Source organism: Oreochromis aureus, linkage group 23 (genome assembly GCF_013358895.1).
Source record: "Oreochromis aureus strain Israel breed Guangdong linkage group 23, ZZ_aureus, whole genome shotgun sequence".
In the NCBI taxonomy this organism is placed as follows: domain Eukaryota; kingdom Metazoa; phylum Chordata; class Actinopteri; order Cichliformes; family Cichlidae; genus Oreochromis; species Oreochromis aureus.
Window position 1 is genome coordinate 45,145,739 of NC_052963.1, and position 16,417 is coordinate 45,162,155.

Here is a 16,417-nt window from a genome sequence, read left to right on the forward strand (position 1 = left end):
AAGAAAAGTTTATTTTAATCGACGTTGTGTCCATTTATTCTGATTTTCTTTTTCCTTGATCTATGCTTCTCTCATCGTTCCTTCTTCTCTGTGCCTGTGACCCAGCTTTCCACATGCCACAGATGAGACATTATTAGCCAAATTCAAGCAGCAGCACCAGTGCAACAAATACTTTGTCCCCACGCCGGTCATGGAGCCCGCCTTCGTCATCCAGCACTTTGCTGGGAAAGTAAAATATCACATAAAGGTAGGGAGTGGAGAGAAAAGGACGATTGGACCTTGGTTTGAGTGTGAGGGTTTGTGTCTCACTCCCAACTGCCTCTCACCTCACCAGGATTTCCGGGAGAAGAACACAGACCACATGCGCCCGGACATTGTGGCGCTGCTGCGGAGCAGCGACAGAGCGTACGTGCGGCAGCTTATAGGCATGGACCCGGTGGCCATGTTTCGATGGGGCATCCTGAGAGCTACGATCAGGGGCCTCGCTGCTTTCAACGAGGCCGGTCGCACCTGGGCAGCAAAAACTGCAGGTGCATTATTAGTGTGAAGACTTCCTAAATGCCAGATAACTTTTGCTGTGTGCGTTAAATCCGATCAATGAGTAATTATTTAACATGATTAATCTTAACTGAGCTGAATCATCTGCAAAATAATCTGAATTCTGCAGATGAATGAATTGTTAAGCTGATAATTATAAAAGACTGCATTGGTTTCAGTGAAAGTAATCAGTCTGAGGACTTCATTTCACTCCTGCAGGGTCTCTGCTCTGTCATTCTGCACATAGAAGTAATGCAGACTGCAGAGCTGAGGTTAAAGTTTCTCTAAAACTGTTCCCACAAGTCTGTTTTGGTGCCTTGTTATTTCCATTAGCAGGATGAAATATACTGAACACACAAAAAAGAGGAAAAAGAGTCATGTGACTTTGATAACACCGTTTTCCTGCCAGAAACTTTGAAATCGAAACACTTTCCCAATGTTAATAATGATTTTTCTCTCTTTTTGTTTGGGGTGTCAGGTGTTATCCGTCCAGTCACCAGAACTCCTTTAGGAGAGCTTCAGCGGTCCAATACCTCAATAGAAAGAATGTACAAGTAAGTAACGTCCGTAATTCAACAGGAAACTATGAAACTCACCTTCTGGGTGTTGTGCTCGGGCTGGTTTTTAACTTTCAGGTTCTTCTGGAGGAAATCTCTGCCTCGCTGCGGACGTGGCCGTTAATAACGGTGTTACTTTGCATTGTCACGAAACGCAGACTGATTATTTTAAATGGGAACAACATAATGTTCACCCTTCATGACACACACACACACACACACACACACACACACACACACACACACACCAGCTTCCTGTTGAAGGTGAAAGATCTGGACCTCCACATTGATCCTTTCTGCTTTGTAAGAAAGCTGCACTGGCACAAACGCATCTCTCACCAGTGCCACCAAAGATAAATCCTCCTTCACTTTATCTCCGTCACCCATATCCTCTCCACCTTTTGGTGACCCAAGTGTGTGCGGTTCTCTCCTCTCCGTTTCCCCTCCACAGACGAGCTTCTATGCTCGATTTCTACTTTGATCACTCAGAGGAGCGCCCTCTAGAGGCCTTTGAAGACATCTTTGCTAGCTTTGACAGTAAGAAGTAAGTGAATTTGTTTGGCCAGGTGAGAGACGTGAGACATGAGAGAGCACGAGGCCAAGCAGGAAGGAACTGTGTTTTGTTTTGCGCCGTTTTCTGAGTTTGTTCTCGTTTACTAACAAAACGATAATTCGAGCTGTCAGTTCAACAAAGCACTCGGATACGTTACGTGCTAAAATATCTGCGCCCTTAAATATGGAGTCAGCCCAGCACAGCAGCAGAACAGAGCTCAGCAGAGTCGTGCTTCATCTTCCCTTACTGTAATCCCTCCAGCTGCAATAATCCCTCCTCTTCCTCGTATTTATTATTCTTGCTATAGAGCGCAGGACAGTGTTTGTGCTGGTCCGCTCTGATTAGCCACCTGGATTACTTGCACGTGCCGGCAGCCCTGCTCACACAGACAAAGACGGCTGAGAGCTTTCAGAGACTGGAACAAAACCATAACAGATATTTTTGGTCTGCTGAGACCTCTGCCTCCTGCTTGCAGTTCTGAAATTATGTTTCAAAAACACCCTAACTTAATTCAGTTTTCACCAATATTCAATCGCCCGACGCTTTCCAGATCTGCAGCAGTGAGCTGCAGAGGTTATGTTTCACCGTGGCACATTAATTGCTGCCTGTTCCTTCACTGCCTGACCTCTTGTTCTCATGTCCAGTCATGGTAAGTACTGCAAAAGTAATGCATGGACTAGATCTGAGACACGGAAAAGCCCCGTATACCATTAACCTCACCGGCCTCTGTTAAAAGTGCCAGAGGACATCCAACAGCCACAAAGCCAGTAACAGTCGCAGCATGGAAACAGATGGGACATCAGCTCTGCATGTGAACTCACCACAGTGCCAGGCATAAGTGTGTGTGTGTGTGTGTGTGTGTGTGTGTGTGTGTGTGTGTGTGTGTGTGTGTGTGTGTGTGTGTGTGTGTGTGTGTGTGTGTGTGTGTGTGTGTGTGTGTGTGTGTGTGTGTGTGTGTGTGTGTGTGTGTGTGTGTGTGTGTGTGTGTGTGTGTGTGTGTGTGTGTGTGTGTGTGTGTGTGTGTGTGTGTGTGTGTGTGTGAGTCCAACCCTGTATCCCCCACCTCTTTCTCTGTTTTTTTTTTTTTTTTTTTGCTCTAATAAGGGATTTAGCTTCATGGTTGTGTGATCGTCTGTGTCTTGTGGTTTCCGTCTACATGAACACTAAAAGTTTTGTGGGTTATTCTTCAGAGTGTGAAAGCTGACGTTTCTCCTGAGTGTGTGTTTTTTGGTGGTTTGTTTTCCTCTCAGGTGTCCTAACAGAGATGTTTTGTCACACCCCGCTTGACATCTTTTGTTCTTTCCCCTCCTTCTTTGCCCCTTCTCGTTTTTTGTTTCCCCCCACCTCTCCTCTCCTGCTTCCCCTCCCTCCCCCCCGTTTACGCTGATTGTGTGTGTGCGTGCGGTGTGATCAGAAACATGCATGCAGAGATCATCAGCTCCATTAAGAACTTGCAGCTGGATGGTGAGGACCCTCGCAAACTGCTGCAGTCCTGGGGTCGCCTCCGCTTCCCGCGACACGTCCTTCAGTGAGTCTGCAGACAGACCTGGCATCAGCTCCTGCTCAGATCAGTCCAGTCGGCTCAGGCAGACCATGCTCATATTAAACTTTATTTTATTTAAATTATTAAAGTAGATCACATGTGTTTGGAGCTGGAGTCGATATTTCCAGCAATGACTAGTTTCCGCGGTCACATTTAAAGCCAGTTTTCTACAGAAATGATTCCAGTCTGATGTGATTTGATCAAATAAAAAATATTTCATTATTGCATTTTCATATTGTTAGCTCTGGTGTGTAGGTGCTCAGGTTTCTTGAAGGCTGAAATGCCACGAATACTTTTGTTTTGCTGCTGCATGAATTTCCAGACTGTTGGCATGCAAGGTCCTTCAGAGCATCTTGTGAAGTAATGGCCCAGCAGCCTTGCAGCATGTTACATTTTACAGCAGAAGCAGCGGCGAGGATTTGAAATTTAGGGTTTTGTTTTTATGCAGTGATGAAAGAGAGAGTATGTCTGAGTACGAGCCTCTGCTGGGCTGATTGTTTAGAGTTACATCCCGTCTCCCGCAGCATACATCCTCTTCCTCTGTCTGTCGTCCTTCCCTCGTCACTCAACTTCTCATCAGCCTTGCTTCTCACGCTCGTCATTCATCCAATTCAGGTCCAAGCCTAATGTTCATCACTGACTGCGCATGAAGGAGTCACCCATCCATACTAACCCAGCCTTCACGTACATCATCCGCTTCCTCATTAAGTCGTCAGGCATTCGGCACTTCTGTCCCTCAGACTCAAAGTTTCTTTCTTCACTTTTTGCAGGAAAAACAAGGGCATCAAAATAAGGCAACCCATCCCAAAGGTAAACCCGAATAAAGTGTAAAGGCAGATAAACCTGAGATTCACGTTTAGTCATGAAGATTGCAAGCAAAGGAATTCATCTTCCATTTATTGCTCTGCAGAGTTTGCTGGATTCTCGATCTCTAAAGTTCATCGTGAGCCTGACGTTGCAGGATCGCACTACCAAGTCTCTGCTCCACCTGCACAAGAAGAAGAAGCCTCCCAGCATCAGTGCCCAGTTCCAGGTAACCTTACCTGTAACCTTATCTGCACATTCTGCTTGCAAACAATCGCCTCTGTGAAGGTTCGGCAAACGGCTGTTTTTGTTGTCCTCAGACTTCTCTGACCAAACTCTTAGAGACTCTAAACAGAGCCGAGCCTTTCTTCATTCGGTGTATCCGCTCCAATGCTGAGAAGGTAAGTCTGATTTCCCACTTTTCCACAGGTCTTTAATCTGTAATCTTTACATTATTACCACTGTGTAAATGATGATCGTGGGTATTTATGTGAAACTTTATGAGCAGAAGGAGATGCATCTGGATGAAGCCTTGGTGCTGCAGCAGCTGCGGTACACGGGTATGCTGGAGACCGTTCGCATCAGGAGGTCCGGCTACGGAGCCAAGTACACATTCCAGGTACTGCAAACGTGCATTCACTTGATGTTAATATTATGGTCTGCATCAGGGCACACGTGAAAAACAGAAGTGGAAACTGCTCCAACTGCTGTATTCATGTACTCTGTCCTTTTCTGTTCCTGCAGGAGTTCATGGAGCAGTTCAGAGTTTTGCTGCCAAAGAACGCCACTGCCTGCAAAGAGGACATCTCAGCGCTGCTTGAGAAGAAGATGGGCCTCGACCCGACCACATACCAGATAGGCAAAACAAAGGTACAGGCTGTTATACTCTTATAAACTTGGTCCTGCAGACACCATTAGCATCCGCATTCGTGATGCCACCCTGGTGTGTTTTATCCTTTCAGGTGTTCTTGAAGGAGCTCGAGCGACAGCAGCTGCAGGATGTGCTGCACAAGGATGTAATGCGCAAGATCATCTTCCTTCAGCGCTGGGTCAGAGCTCACCTGCAGAGGAAAGAGTTTCTAGAATTGAGGCAGGCGGCCGTCACGATCCAGGTAAACACAGACCCGATTCCAAACTCTGGGAGGTATTTTAAGAACGGTCCTGATTGTTTTTGCCGCCGTCCTCTCTTTCAGCGTTCATGGCGTCGGTACCGCAGAGAGGAGCAAAGACGGCGAGCGGCCACTCTGATCCAGGCGGTGTGGAGAGGCCACAGGCAGAGATCAGAGAACGCCAAGCAAAGAAGAGGTGCTACCAAAATCCAGGCCCTGGTCAGAGGACACTCTGCACGCAGAAGGTAGAAAACACTCTCGGCAGGGCTGCCCGTGTAATCTGCTGTGTGAGAGGTGACGTTGACAGTCTGGTGTCGTATTATCTGCTGTCTATTTCAGGTGCCATTCAATCCGTGAGGAGAAACGGAAGAAGGAGGAGGAGGAAGAAGAGGCTCGGAGGAGGGCCGCAGAAGAAGAGAGGAGGCGAAGGGAAGAGGAGGAAGAGGCAAGAAGAAAAGCAGAAGAAGAGGAGCAAAGACGAAGAATGGAAGAAGAAGAAGCAGCGAGGAGAAGGGCAGAAGAGGAGGAAGAGGCAGCCAGGAAAGCAAAGGAGCAGGAGCAAAGACTTGCAGAGGAACCTCAAACGAGAGAGGACTCGGATATAGAGCTGGTCACTGAGGAGATGCTGGATAAAAACCTCAATGCACAGGGGTTAGAGGAGGAGGAGCAGGGTGAAGATGTTAATAGAAGTTCAAATTCAGAGGAAGAACATGGCAAAGAGGAAGAGCTGGAGCGTGAGGAAATGCATTCGGAAGCCTGCGGTAACCAAGCTGAGGCTGGACCCCAGCTGGATGAGGAGGAGGAGGATCTGGAGAGACAAACACTAGAAGAGTCAGAGTCAAAAGCTGATCTGGCCTCTGATAGGCTCATCTCCAATGCACTTACACCCACATGTCCAGCTGAGGGCGAGGATAAAGAGGCTAGCACAACCTCCACACCTCCCAATGCTGAACAAAAGAGACCACAAACTTCGACTGTTATCAGGGGCCTGTCAACCAGGAGCCAGGAGAAGAGGGAGCAGAGGAGGCAAAGAGGGCTGGAACACAGCCGCAGAGAGTCCGAGCGAGTCGCCTCCTCTTCATCCACCATCAAGGATCCAACGACCACACCGAAGAGCAAAAACCAGGAGGCATCGAAGCTAAAGGAGCGCTCAGACAGCAAGGAGCTGGACCAGTACACCTTTGTGGCCTGGAAAGTGAAGGAAGACAAGGGAGCGAAGAAGGAGGCAAAAAGTTCTCCTCCATCAGCCGGTCCCGTCCGTCCGTCTTCATTACCTCTGGCGCCCACCGACTCTTTGCCGGAGAGAAATGGCCTCAGCGAGAATGTCGGCGCAGTAAATCTGCAGCGTCGGTCTGGGGCGATAAAGGAGAAGCCAGAAAAGTGGAAGGGGAGGAGGAGTAACGGGGAGCTCTCTGAGAACATCAGCCTTTCTCCACCTCAAAGCAGAGAACAGACCAAAAAGCTGTACGTCTTCTGTCGCCCTCGGTCTGCTGGCTGAAGCTACTTTACAACATTTAGTTAGTTCAGTTCAGCTTTTCTTTCATTGACGACTTCCTCTTCTGTCTCCGTTTCAGGAATGAAACGTCCTCATCGATCGACAGCTTGTCTCCGGGCTCTGATGCCAGCGCTTCCATCAAAGAGGTATTTTCAGTTGATTCAATGTAAAGTAACCGTTATAGAGAAACGTTCGTCAGTTTGTGAAAACATCTGCACTCCTGATGTTGTGTAAGTAACTCGATATTCTCTGCTGAACAGCTTTCCCCGACTGACAGCTCTGGTGATGTTTCAAAGGGAGGCTCCATGAGAAAGAGACAGCAGGAGGCTGCTGGGTACCAGGATTCAGCCCACTCAGTCACATCCACACCTGACAGGTACCACACAGCTGCTGATGGAGTGTAAACACAAACGAATGTCAGGCGCAGTTTGATGTGTCTGTGACGTGAAGATTCAAAGTGTGTGGTCATTCTTATGTGTTTTGCTTCTGTGGATCGTAGGCCCAGCGGTTTCTTCAGCAAAATCTTTAAAAAAGGCAAAGATGCCCAGACTCCAGACAACGGAGAGCTGACCTTCGCTCAGACTCTCAACGAGAAGCCGACGGCATGGGAAGGTAAATCGTACCAGAGGAATAACTGAAGCTTCTTTGCTCACCTGCTGTAGTTTCTGGCCTTAACGACTCGTACCGTGCGGGATGGCCGTTCTCTCTTTCAGCCCCGATATCCGGACACGCGCCCCGATCTCAATCCGGTGACCGCGGCAGTAAAGCTATAGGCAGAAATCCCAGCATTAAAATCAGCCGAGCCACACGAGTCTCTGAACAGTGGAACGCCTCGCTGGATCGAGAAATCACCAACGCCAACGAGCTGCGGCACCTCGACGAGTTTCTGGGCAACCAGGTAAGCGAAAGGCGACAAGATGACAGACTCAATGTAGGAAATGAGATTTGCACGTTTCTAAAAGGATTTTATTCCTCTGAAGGTGAATGATTTCCGCTCCAGGGGCAAGACGCTGTCAGAGACAGAAAACATCTTTGTGACAGCCACCATGCAGTTCAGAGAGAATATCAAAGCCATGTATTCTCTTCCAGTAAGTCTCTGAGCTGCCATCAAAGCAGCTTCATCACACCGATCGACGTTCACCCTCACCATCGTCTCTTCTTCCTCTTTTTCCCTCCCGTCTCCTAACAGAAACCCACCATCGGCTACAAAGGTCTAATGTCAGGCTACCAGAACAAAGTGATGCACCTGGCAGGGAGCAAAAAGAAGGAGGAAGTCCAACTGGTGGTGAACCTGTTCCAGTCGGTGCTGGATGGTTTCATCAGAGGAGAGATGAAGAAGGAGGAGGCTGAACCTGCAAAGGTAAAAACAAAACAACTCGAGTTGTTCAGCCTCGTTACTGCGAACAAGAAAAACAGTGTTTACACCTGTGTTTTCTGCCTGTCTGTCGTCAGCCTGCCAAAGCGAGAAAGAAGAGGAGGAAGAAAGACAAAAGTGTAAGTGGTGCTGTGTTTGAATTCTTTTATTTTATCACAGTAATGATTTTGTTTTTAATTGAGTGGTTGTCTTTTTAGGTGGAGAGTCCCCTGGATCACATATTCAGTAACTATCAGGTCAACATTATGCAGTCATGTGACCAGTGTACTTCCTACATCTGGGGCATGGAGAAGGCCTACATGTGCAGCAGTGAGTGCGCCCAACAAAACGTTTTCAACACAGCATGCTGTAAAAGTTCAGCTTCGACTGAGTTTAATTCTTCATCTTTTCTCACAGCTTGTAAAATGGTGTGCCACAAGAAGTGCATCTCCAAGATAAACACCGACTGCTCCACCTTCTGTGCCAAAAAGGTGGGTTTTCATCATAGACTGTAAGTAAAGGATGGCTGTACCTAGTGTGGTATCGCCTGCTGGTTTGCATTTGCCCACCAAAGGTTAGATCTGACTGCACGCTCCTGCAGCATGTCGGTGCAGTGGTTACCACTGTCACCTCGTAGCTCCTCCATACTCCTGCTTCCTCCCACCGTCTGAAAACATTCACATCTGGTTAATCCGTGATTTGAAGTTGATGAGAGGAAGATGAAGTGCTTAAAGTTTGTAGGATACCGTAAACGGGTTAATCCAGTGTTTTAAATGATTCTCATCTACTTAAAATTACCTCCTGTTCCTGTTAATTTAATTTTAAAAAAGCACAAACATAATAAAAATGATGTACTAGTTTACAGACATTGTGTGTAAATGTATGTTTAAATGTGGCGTGTAGTCTAACCTGCGTGGAGAGGTCAGTAAGACTACGAAAGCACAAGCACCTTTCATCTCATAGCCAGGTGTCAATCACAAAGTAGCCACGCCCAGAATCAAACCTCACTTTGCTTTTTGCTTTTGTTTTTAAACGTAACCAAAATTTACTATTTCCTATCGTCATGAAGAAGTTTGAAACTCATGTTTGGGACCATAAACTCGTCCCGAAGTGTTTACTGAACTAAAGTCGAGTCATTTTTCGTTACCATCAGTGTTGCCCTCTACTGGCCACTGGAGAGAATGCAGTTTTAAGTGGTGTCCATCTTTTATATACAGTCTGTGTTGTGCATGAAATAAAATACAGGGCTGCGTTAGTGATTAGTTATAAACACTGTGCATAAAAAGTTTCCTTAGCTTTGAATAAAAAATGTAATTTTCTAACTAAGTAATTCTTTTCTTCTGACCTTTTTTAAAAAGCTCAAAAGTCGACACTTAATTTGCAGTATCTGTATCAGCTGCATATTTATCTTTGATCATAGACATGCAGTGTTTTAAAACGTTAAATAAAATTAATGGAAGCGGCCCTTCGGGAGGAAGAAGCTGCCTGTGAAGCACGCTTCCACGTGTTCAGTCATATTTGGGAACATGTTTTTATATATAACGGCAGAGTGACTCGTTTGTAGTGAAGAATGTGTGATTCTGTGGATGGATTGTGGCGAGGTCTGACTGACCGCTGGTCTGGTGACTCCACAGAATGATGACGAGTTTACCGGGCAGCACTTCGGGGTGCGTGTGTGTCACCTGCTCAATGAAAAGAATCCGGTACCGATGGTGCTGGAAATGATGCTGGAGCACGTGGAGATGCACGGCCTCTACACGGAGGGCATCTATCGCAAATCGGGCTCTGCCAACCGAATAAAAGAGCTTCACCAGAAACTGGACACAGGTCAGACGTCAACTTGGTTTCTTCTTTTTCTGACTCATAAAATTACATCACTGAGCTGATGACGACTCTGTGTTTAGACCCCAACTCGGCCTGCCTCGAAGACTATCCCATCCACACAGTGACAGGCTTGGTAAAGCAATGGCTGAGGGAACTGCCAGACCCACTGATGACCTTCACACATTACAATGACTTCCTGCATGCAGTCGGTGAGGAGGACACTTCTCACTAGTGTGCTCGTGTCTTTGCATTTTTGTCTGTGTTTGAAGAATTGATTTATGTTGCATTTTCCTCTTGTCAGACCTGCCGGAGAAGCAGGAGCAGCTTCATGCCATCTATAAAGTGCTGGATGAGCTCCCGACTGCAAATTACAACACCTTGGAGAGGCTCGTCTTCCACCTCGTCAGGTAGGGATCCTCGTTTGTTTGATTCTGATCATAAAGTCTGTTCACTCCTACTGCACTGAGATGGCTTGGCTCATTGTCTCCTGTCTTATTTGTTATGCGTGTATTCAGTTAAACAGTGAGGTGATCATTTACAGCAGTGTGTGATTCTCCTGCAGGGTGTGCAAAGAAGAGGCTCACAACCGCATGTCTCCAAACTCACTGGCCATAGTGTTTGCACCGTGTATCCTCCGCTGCCCGGACAGCGCAGACCCACTGCTCAGCATGAAAGACGTTGCCAAGACAACCACGTAAGACCACCATGAAATCTCATGAATGCAATATGAGGATTGAATTGGGTGGGTGGGGGGTGTCCTTTGTTCACTTGGACTCTGAAAGAGGAAATATTTACATTTTCATTTATTCGGTTAATTCAGTTTATTTTATATAGCACCAATCCTCAACAACGGTTGCCTCAAGAGGCTTTATATTGTAATTTAAAACCCTAAAATAGTAGAAAGAAGCCCACCAATCACATGACACCCCCTCCCTGTGAGAGGGACTTGCTGACAGTGGGAAGGAAAAACTCCCTTTTAACAGGAAGATCCAGGCTCAGCCGTCTAATCTTTAATGTCCAAAACCTCCTGAAGGCTGGAAGAAGTGTGGGTCCTGATGGCTCTTTTGTTTGCAGGTGTGTGGAGATGCTCATCAACGAGCAGATCCGGCGCTACAACGAGAAGATGGAGGAAATCGAGCAGCTGGAGTACGCCGAGGCTTTAGCCGTTAACCAGCTGAAGCTCAAGAGGCAGAACACGGTGAGGAAGAGAGCGCCGCTCGCCTCTGTCCGCGTCCTTGTCCATTTAGCAAAATTAAGTCGACACTGAGATGTTGGATGAAGGTCACATAATAAAGTCGACCCCACTGTCAGAATCTGATATCCTTAGCTTCCGTGCGTAACGTGTCCAATGTTCCTTGTCTCTCTTTAGCACTACTGGCGTTTACCGCTCAGGTTATCAGCTCCTTACAAAGGAGCGGCGGTATGTATCATCGATTTCTCCTGGTAGAGTCGACCTTGTAGTTGTAGTTTGTAGTGGTCTGCCATGTCGAGGCGCCTGTGCATGGCATGTAAGATGTGGGTCAAACTTTGGCTGTCGTGTGTGTGTTTGGGGGGTTTTTTTCTTTCCTTAATACTGTTTATTCTTCCATACTAACTGGGAATAGACTGCATGTTGCTGTTAACTGGTTTGTGCCCTGCTTGTGATGTGAGAGGACACCGTGGTTCTGGGTTTGAAGGACTGTTACTACCTTAAAACAGCTGTTTTGTGACTGATTTGTTCAACCTTTAGAGGAAAGAAAGCCACAGAGCTCTGAAGGTCATGTTATCTACAGAGCAATCACTCTGCAACACAAACACTTTGGTGAAAAGAGTAAAAGTGTGCATTCACTTTGATCTCTTTTAATACTCTCTGTTGCTGTAAGAATTCATATGCAGGTGCATGAAAACCTCACCATCACCCTGCCTTTCTCTCGACCTCACTAACACCTTTTGGTTCAGTTTCAGGTTTGGGTTAAAGTCATATACATGTGTGCTTTCCATTTCTCCTTTAGTGTTTGTTATAGTCTAGTGTGGTGTTTTCAGTTTGGGTGAAGGTGTGATCCTCTGTCTTGTGCAGATGCATGAGAAGGTCAGCACTGATCTGAGCGTGGTCCCCGAGAACGAGCCTCTGGATTCGGACACGGAGGCCGAGAAGAACCTGATGGAACGTATCAAGTCCATCAAGCAGGAGAAGTAAGATCGCTCTCTTAGCACTTTTCAGTTCCTCATTTCTGCTGTCTTCATTGTCCAGTTCCTAATGCATGTGATTTCCTCTTCATCTCACCTTCAGAGAGGATCTCGCCTATCGCCTGCCAGAGATGGAGCAGCCTGGTTCAGACCAGGAGAATTTGGACTCCGAAGCCTCGCTGAGCTCTGAGAGCCTCTTGGACGAGCAGCAGCGCTCCTCTGCTCACAGCTCAGAGCCTGAAGGTCAGTAGTAAGGTACAGTCTGGACTTCCTACCTGTTTCTGTCACCTGCGGGTTTCTGACCAGACCACGGGGCCTGCTGGGCGGGGCCCTTCCTGTCTTTTGTGGCACAGGTCTGGACCAGTGATGGTGAAGGTGGGCGGTGACGTCTGCTCTGTCGGAGGTCGGAGGAACGGCAACCGTGTTTTTGTGTGTTTGTGTGCATGTAAATGCATGTGTGGCACGGCTGCATGCTCAAATTTCACCCAAAGTTGATTTGCTGAACATTTGCCGTCCACATCAGATCAGATGCTTGTAATTGTAACTCACTGGGTGTATTTTTTGATTTTTTTCTTGCAAATCATGGTTGCATGATCTTCCATTTGCCTTTTCCCCTTTCACACTGCTGTGAGCCTCTTGGTTAAATATTCCTCATTCTTCCTCTATCCTCTTCTCTTCCAGGACGAGGTGCTCATCAGCTGAGGAGATCCAGACCGCTTTGTCTTCCCAAACCTTCAGATCTGACCCAGAGGCCGAAAGTCCCCGGCGGACGCATCTCTGTGTCAACCCTCACCCCTGCTAGCTCCACCTCTTCTTTGGCCAGCTGCACTTCTTCAACTTCTGAAACCTCCAACGCCTCCTTCAGGCATCCGCTTCAGCGTCGCAACCCCATCATCCCAAACACAGTTAAACTCCCGCAGGGAGTCTGCTCCCAGGCGGCAACCTCGAGTCCGCCTCACTCTCACGCTCCTCCTGGAAGCCGAGCGCCCGCCTTCTCGGTCAAGAGACGAGAGCAGCCCGGCCGCCGTAAAGACAGCACCCAGTCCCTTTACCTCGACGGCTCAGAGTGCGACTTGGTGCTGCGTTTTTCTTCCTGTCCTCCTTCAGCCGCCTCTTCCTCTTCTTCCATCTCCACGGCTGCGCCCACTCCTCAGCTCCAGCACAGCGGCACGAAAGTCCCAAATGTCCACAGACGGTTTTCTGACCCAGACATCCCGTATGTGGATGATGAAGTCTGAGCAGGGAGGAGCACAAACGACTGGAACGGCGAAGAGGATTAAGGGCGGCGACCCGCAAGCAGACAAACGAAACGAATTCAAACGCTCTCAGATTCGACGCAGGCGGCAGCAGAGCGCTCGGAGAGGCTGGAACTTGATGTGTGTATGAAAGGAAAGGAGAGACGCGACGACACGCGCAGCTGCTGCGGCTCCACATGCATGAACCCAGCTCACACAAACTGCAGCTGCTGCTGTCTGAGGGAACTCGATCAGCCAATGCAAACGTGTCGTTAGTAAAAAGGACTGGACCACATGTTGCCAAGCACCTTTTCAATCTTTTTAATATATTGTCCTCACTGTTGATTGCTTCAGTTGGACCAGAGGCAGTTTCCTCCCGTAGCCTCATAATGATTTTTTTTTTTTTAAATTTGTGCTAATTCAAGAAAATATTGCAGGTTTCAGTCGCACTTTTCATTTCTTAGTTCTCCCAGTGAGTGAAACTCGCTCGCTGAAACATTAGCTAGTGCCTTGATGTTGTACATTGACTTGATAAAGAAGCTCATTCTCATGTCACGATGATGGAACGGTGCTCGTAGAGGGAGGGATGTGTTTGTTGTGGAAAACAAGGACCTAAACCTGCACATTGTGACTGTTGCACACACACAAAAACAAACAGCTTTTTCTGTTCACCTTCATGTTTTACCCGCCGCACAACACACACCAGATAGGAAATCATTGCATTCATGCAGCAAAGGGAACGGGAGCAGCACACGCCACTTTCTCCACAGAAACGACAAAAAACCCACACAAACCCAGCCGTGATCCAAGAGCGGTGGCACCACGTGTCCTTGAACTTCCCCTCCTCTAAAATCACTCAGTCCCATTATTAGAAAAGTGCTGAAGCACAGCTCCGGCCAACTTTGTATGAAATGTAATACTAATGTTCCTCTCTGACTGCTGACGATGATGATGATGATGTATGATGATGTTGGTTTGTCTGGATTATGAGGAAGATGTTCTGATGTGTAACAGAGTGCATGGTGACTTTGACTGAATGAGCTGTAATGTTTATTAGTAGTAACATGAAAATACAGTACATGATGCTTGTAACGTCCGCTGCTGTGTGTTTCCATCACGCACAATTAGAACGTTTTTCTTTTACCCTGGAAACAGACGATGGTGATAAACAAGGGTTATTAAAATAAAACTGTAGGACGTTTATAAACTCTCCAGGAGTTAGTCTGCTCCAAATTAGGTTCATAGGTTGACTTGGACCTTCAGCACAGACAAAATGTAGTAACATGAAACTAGAAATACTGCACCTAAATTCAAAATTCATTCACCATAGACTCCCTTCATTGCATTAGATTAGGTACATGTTGCTAGTACTGGGTACAGACCACCTGGTGTGGTCTCCTGCTGGTGTAGCTCATCTGCTTCAGGGTTTAACATGTTCAGAGATGATCTTCTGCACTCCTATAAGCTCCAAGCTGTCAGGCCAGCCTCTGAACTTTAGCATCAAACTGCCCCTCGCTGGATATTTGCTCTTATTTGGATCTTTATCTGTAAGCCCCAGAGATGGTTGTGTGGGACAATCCCAGCAGATCAGCAGTCTTTGAAATCCTCACACCAACAACCACTTAAATCCCCTTTCTTGCTCATTTTGATGCTCATTTTGAACTTCAGCGGGTCATCTTGATTATATATTTAAATACACTGACTTGCTGCTGTGTGATTGGCTGATTAGATATTTGCATTAACCACTAGGTGAACAGGTGTACCTAATAAAGTGGCCGGAGTGTGTATGTTTAACATTTTGCTTTAAGATGGCTAAAACTCCCAGAGGTGGGTATAATTTTAGTCTTTCAGAGTCGTCCCTGCATTAAACAGTCATTAAAACTCGGGTCAGGTCTTCTTAAATGAGCCGCTTCTTTGTCGCAGTAAACTGCAGCCGTCTGCACAGACCTCACTGTTTTTGATTTTGTGGGTGTTTTGTGTGGAGTGGAATTGATGCACCTTTAGCACACAAAGGCTCCACAGTTCAGGATCAGCTGCCACAATGCAAGATCTGTTTTTCAAGTGATGTCATACGAGTTATTTCTTCAGACTTCATAAAGCTGCACCAGAGCCGCACACAGGAAATTACACCAACATGAGTTTTAACAGTGTCACGCAATGCGCCCCTTGAAGTGGTTACATTTATTTTTACCATTTTTACGCCCTGAACTGCGGTCAGCATTTTCCTTCCTGGTCGTGGGTGATTTATCAGCCTTGCACACCATCCACTGTTAAGCAAATTAAAGTTGATGTAGTTTCACTTACCTCCATGCAGGTTGGTATACGTGAGTATTGATAGATGATTGTTTTCCTCTCTGCACCACCCTCACAGCTGGGCATGTTCAGGTTGAAGGGCGCTGCAGTGGTAGTTATGTGAGGTCTTTATAATTATTTGTTAATCTAGTTCAAAGTGTTTATCCCACCTAACAGGTGCAAACAAAGTCCTGAAGCGATCAAGGCCTGAACAGACTGGGACTATTTTTTTGACATGAAGACTAAAATTGCTGCTCTGAGGATTTGAACGGGCTGTGTCATGTGACCTGCCGGACTGCAGACAGACCACCTTCTTGAACTTTATCCACAGGAATCCACAGATGCCTCATATCTGGAAAACGCCTTTAGCAGCTCCAACTTCAGCCCACTGGTGGTGCAGAAGTGTCTGAGCCACAGATAAGAACCTTGGTGAGAAGATTCAGACAACTGTCTCCAATCTGTGCTCCACACTGCAAAAATAGCTATGATTCTAGAAGCTGTAGATGATAGGCATAAGAAAAGGTCTAAACACTGAGTGCCCTGACTCATCTTTGCTGCGCCACTAAATAAAGTGATGCAGACAGTGTACTGAATGGCCTATTATACTTTACGCACTGTAGTATAGTGATAAGCACAACATGACTTTATATCAAGTGCTAATCTTTCATTCCATCTGTTTACATGTAAGGCAGTTTGAGTGTCATAGATACCGTACAGCAAAATATAACCCATGTTTTATAAAACAAAACATAATCAGTCAATATAGGCATACATGGATACTTGATAAACTATCAGGCCACCACCCAGTGCAATGTTTATTCCACAATTACCCTAAATTAACAGTACTGAAAATATCAAACTCATTTTCTATGTTTCTGTAACGGCTGAGCCACCAGTGTGTCCAAGCCTGACACTCAAAAATGATATTTTTCATTTTATTAATGTTAT

General features: G+C 46.6%; 1 protein-coding gene across 9 annotated transcripts in view; it reads left to right on the forward strand.

Moving 5' to 3' along the window:
* The window catches only part of LOC116325043 (unconventional myosin-IXb), a 35,401-nt gene extending 20,338 nt beyond the window's left edge, over positions 1–15,063 (forward strand). Inside the window, exons 13-44 of one of the 9 annotated variants that reach the window (XR_005610065.1) lie at positions 106–247; positions 335–530; positions 1,016–1,091; positions 1,546–1,638; positions 3,062–3,175; positions 3,961–4,000; positions 4,101–4,223; positions 4,315–4,395; positions 4,503–4,613; positions 4,739–4,864; positions 4,957–5,106; positions 5,188–5,348; positions 5,443–6,567; positions 6,678–6,744; positions 6,859–6,974; positions 7,098–7,210; positions 7,312–7,496; positions 7,579–7,686; positions 7,788–7,958; positions 8,051–8,092; positions 8,171–8,282; positions 8,370–8,443; positions 9,587–9,779; positions 9,857–9,985; positions 10,078–10,183; positions 10,339–10,470; positions 10,851–10,974; positions 11,146–11,196; positions 11,833–11,948; positions 12,046–12,185; positions 12,296–12,371; positions 12,624–12,757. Coding sequence is in view for 8 of the 9 variants with exons in the window: in XM_039606310.1 (XP_039462244.1) it covers positions 106–247; positions 335–530; positions 1,016–1,091; positions 1,546–1,638; positions 3,062–3,175; positions 3,961–4,000; positions 4,101–4,223; positions 4,315–4,395; positions 4,503–4,613; positions 4,739–4,864; positions 4,957–5,106; positions 5,188–5,348; positions 5,443–6,567; positions 6,678–6,744; positions 6,859–6,974; positions 7,098–7,210; positions 7,312–7,496; positions 7,579–7,686; positions 7,788–7,958; positions 8,051–8,092; positions 8,171–8,282; positions 8,370–8,443; positions 9,587–9,779; positions 9,857–9,985; positions 10,078–10,183; positions 10,339–10,470; positions 10,851–10,974; positions 11,146–11,196; positions 11,833–11,948; positions 12,046–12,185; positions 12,624–13,180 (5,074 nt within the window). In the remaining variant the exon portion in view is untranslated. Of the gene's footprint in view, positions 1–105; positions 248–334; positions 531–1,015; positions 1,092–1,545; positions 1,639–3,061; positions 3,176–3,960; positions 4,001–4,100; positions 4,224–4,314; positions 4,396–4,502; positions 4,614–4,738; positions 4,865–4,956; positions 5,107–5,187; positions 5,349–5,442; positions 6,568–6,677; positions 6,745–6,858; positions 6,975–7,097; positions 7,211–7,311; positions 7,497–7,578; positions 7,687–7,787; positions 7,959–8,050; positions 8,093–8,170; positions 8,283–8,369; positions 8,444–9,586; positions 9,780–9,856; positions 9,986–10,077; positions 10,184–10,338; positions 10,471–10,850; positions 10,975–11,145; positions 11,197–11,832; positions 11,949–12,045; positions 12,198–12,295; positions 12,372–12,623 lie in introns of all 9 variants that reach the window. The other 8 variants (XM_039606315.1, XM_039606316.1, XM_039606310.1 and 5 more) reach the window with 8 other exon arrangements.
* The last annotated feature ends 1,354 nt before the right edge of the window (positions 15,064–16,417 follow it).